This window comes from Haliaeetus leucocephalus, unplaced genomic scaffold, assembly GCF_000737465.1.
Source record: "Haliaeetus leucocephalus isolate CR32 unplaced genomic scaffold, Haliaeetus_leucocephalus-4.0 Scaffold110, whole genome shotgun sequence".
Classification (NCBI taxonomy): Eukaryota; Metazoa; Chordata; class Aves; order Accipitriformes; family Accipitridae; genus Haliaeetus; species Haliaeetus leucocephalus.
The window spans coordinates 78,901-82,036 of NW_010972546.1; the positions used below are offsets into that span (position 1 = coordinate 78,901).

A 3,136-nucleotide genomic window follows, 5' to 3' on the forward strand; every position below is an offset into this window, starting at 1 on the left:
CCCCCCGGCCTCCTCGCCCCCCCTCAGCCGCTACCAGCCCCTCACCAACGCCTCGTCCCAGGAGGGGCTGGCGGGCACCCCCTCGCCCAAATCCTGCCACAGCTCCGACAGCTCGCCCGGCTTCGCCCGCCGCGACGCCTGGCCCCAGCGGCACAGCGAAGGTGAGCTCCCCCCACCACCCGACCCCCCCCGCCAGGCTGGGGGGCACGCAGGGACCCCAGCACCCCCCCAGCACCCATGCAAGGGGCAGTGGGTGACACGTCCCTCCTCCTCCTCCTCCTCCTCCAGACGACAGCCGGGACATGAGCCCCCCCGAGCCAGCCAGCCCCACCGTGGGGCTCGATAAGAAAACACGGAGGAAGTTCTTGGATTTGGGGTGAGACCTGGCGCTGGGGTGGGGGGAGATTGAGGGGGGATACGGGGCAGGGAGATGGAAGGATGCAGGGAGGGATGGAGAGGGGATGGAGGGATGCAGGGAGGGATGGATGAAGGGATGGGAAGGTGCAATGGAAAGATGGAGGAATAGGTGGAGAGATGTCTGGAGAGGCAGAAAGATGGAGGGATGCATGGAAGGAGGGATGTGGATCCTCTGAAGGTGATGGAGGGATCTCTGAGGATGGATGGAGGGGGCCGGGGGAGCCTCGGAAGGGGGGGCCATGGCCATCAGGACACCCCACTCCCTGCCAATTCTGCTCTCTCCCACCCAGGGTGACCCTGCGCCGGGCATCCTCCAGCAAAAGCCGTAAGGAGAAGGGCAGCAACCGCCTGTCCATGGGCAGCAGGTGAGGGACATCCCCCCACACCCCGGGGCAGAGGGGGCTGCAGGGGGATGGCCCCTAACACGGCTCTGTCCCCAGGGAGGCGGCAGAGGGTCCCGGCCGCTCCTCGGGGTCACCTTTCCTGCCCTTCTCCTGGTTCTCGGACAGCGCGAGGGGCTCGGCCTCCCCTGGCTCCGCATCGCCTGCCGGCTCCCCCCGGCACGAGGGGCTCAGCCCCGCCAAATCCGCCTCCCAGGTCAGTGCCTGGGAACGGGGGGCTCCTGGCCCTGTAGCGTGGGTGGGTATAGGAGCCCTATAGGGCCAGGGTGCTGTAGGGAAGGAGGTTGGTGCTCCTATGACTTAGGTAGCTATAGGAGAAGAGGTCAAAGGCAGCTATAGGGACAGGGGACAAAGCCCCATAGGGTCAAGATAGCTATAGGGGAGGGTATCAAAGCTCTATAGAATCAAGATAGCTATAGGGGAGGGTATCAAAGCCCTATAGGGTCAAGATAGCTTTAGGGGAGGGTATCAAAGCCCCATAGAGTCAAGACAGCTATAGGGGAGGATATCAAAGCCCCATAGGGTCAAGATAGCTATAGGGGAGGGTATCAAAGCTCTATAGAATCAAGATAGCTATAGGGGAGGGTATCAAAGCCCTATAGGGTCAAGATAGCTTTAGGGGAGGGTATCAAAGCCCCATAGAGTCAAGACAGCTATAGGGGAGGATATCAAAGCTCTATAGAATCAAGACAGCTATGAGGGCAGCTCAAAGCCCCATAGGGTTGGGTAACTATAGGGAGAGGGATCAAAGCCCCATAGGGTCAAGATGGCTTTAGGGGGGATCAAAGCCCCACAGGGTCTGGTAGCCCTATAGGGAGTCAGAGCCCAGGACAGATATAGGGAGGGTGCTGGGGGGGCTGCAGGCTGCTTTGGGGGCAGCAGGGCCAGCCCTGCCCTCACCCCTCCTGCTGCCCCAGGACTCGACGCTGAGCGAGGACTCCCCACCACCCAGCGCCAGCCCGCGCCTGCCCGGCCCCACCGCCACCAAGTGCTCCTACCCCTACCACACCTTGTCACAGTCCTCGGATGAGGTGAGCCCTGGGGAGGGGGGGGCACGAGGTCGGGGGTGCCCCCCACACCAGGTGCCAAGGAGACCCCCCCATTAACACCCAGCCCCCTGTGCCCAGTTCCTGGATGAGCCCCCCGGCGCGGCTGCAGGCTGGACGTGCCAGCAGGTGGGACAGTGGTTGGAGAGCCTCAACCTGGAGCAGTATGTGGAAGAGTTCTCAGCCCATGGCGTCGATGGTCCACGGCTCCTGCACCTCGATGGTGCCAAGCTCAAGGTACAGGGCTGTGGGGGGCTCTCTTCTGCTGGGGTGCAGGGGTAACCCAACAGGCTCAGTTGTAGGGAAAGATGTTCTAGGTACCCAACTGGGGTGCTCCATGGGGCAGGAGGTCTGGGTGGGTTCTAGGTATCCCAACAGGCTGCTCCATGAGACAGCTCTGGGAGGGTTCTAGGTACCCCAACAGGGTGCTCCAGGGGGACAGGAGGTCTGGGAGGGTTCTAGGTACCCCTATGGGCTCATCACAGGTCAACAGGCTCTAGGTACTCTAATGGGCTGCTCAATAGGGCAGATGCAGGTAGGTTCTAGGTACCCCAGTGGGCTCATCACAGGGTACCTAAAACCTCTTATCCTAATTGGCCGCTCCACAGGGCAGGAGGTGGGGGGAGATTCCAGGTATCCCAATGGACAAGTCAAGGAGACAGATGGGAGGTTCTAGGTACCCCAAAGGGCTGGTGCACAAGGGATGTAGGTACCTTGTGGGATGATCCTGAGGACAGGCAGTGCGGGGGGGGGGGGGTCAAGGGACCCCAAAGGGCTGGTCCATAGGGCAGGGGGGTACCGGCACCCCATGGCCACGGGAACGGTCATGCGGCCGGCTGTGCCGGCAGGCACTGGGAGTGGGCAGCTCGCAGGACCGTGCGGTGCTGAAGAGGAAGCTGAAGGAGCTGAGCTTGGCCGTGGAGAAGGAGCGCAAGGCCCAGGAGAAGGCAGAGAAGCAGCGGGAGAAGCAGAAGAAGAGGGACCAGGAGCAGCGGCGGAGCTAAGGGGGGGGCCGGGAGCGCCCCTGCACCCCTTCCCTACACCCACTGCCCCTGGGACACCCGGGGGGCACCCGGCTCCGGCACGGGAGACGCCGCCACGGCCAAGGGACGGCGGCACCAGGCTGAGACGGGCACGGAGCGGCACGTGCACCCCCCTCCTCCAGCCGCCCCCTCCTCCAGCCGCCCCCTCCCCGCCTTGCACCCCTGCACCCCACGGGCACAGTCCGGGCCCTCCATGGGCCCCTTTTCCGGATGCAAATGGCACGTTGGA

At 63.6% G+C, this 3,136-nt stretch overlaps 1 protein-coding gene across 1 annotated transcript; it reads left to right on the top strand.

Moving 5' to 3' along the window:
- Positions 1-22: 22 nt before the first annotated feature.
- On the top strand, positions 23-2,868 carry SAMD14 (sterile alpha motif domain containing 14; the record flags this gene model as incomplete). Its single annotated transcript, XM_010585666.1, has 7 exons — positions 23-161; positions 289-376; positions 708-782; positions 858-1,014; positions 1,736-1,849; positions 1,946-2,101; positions 2,713-2,868. Coding segments are annotated over 7 exons (885 nt in total), but the record flags the coding sequence as incomplete, so codon positions are not given.
- Between the last annotated feature and the right edge of the window lie 268 nt (positions 2,869-3,136).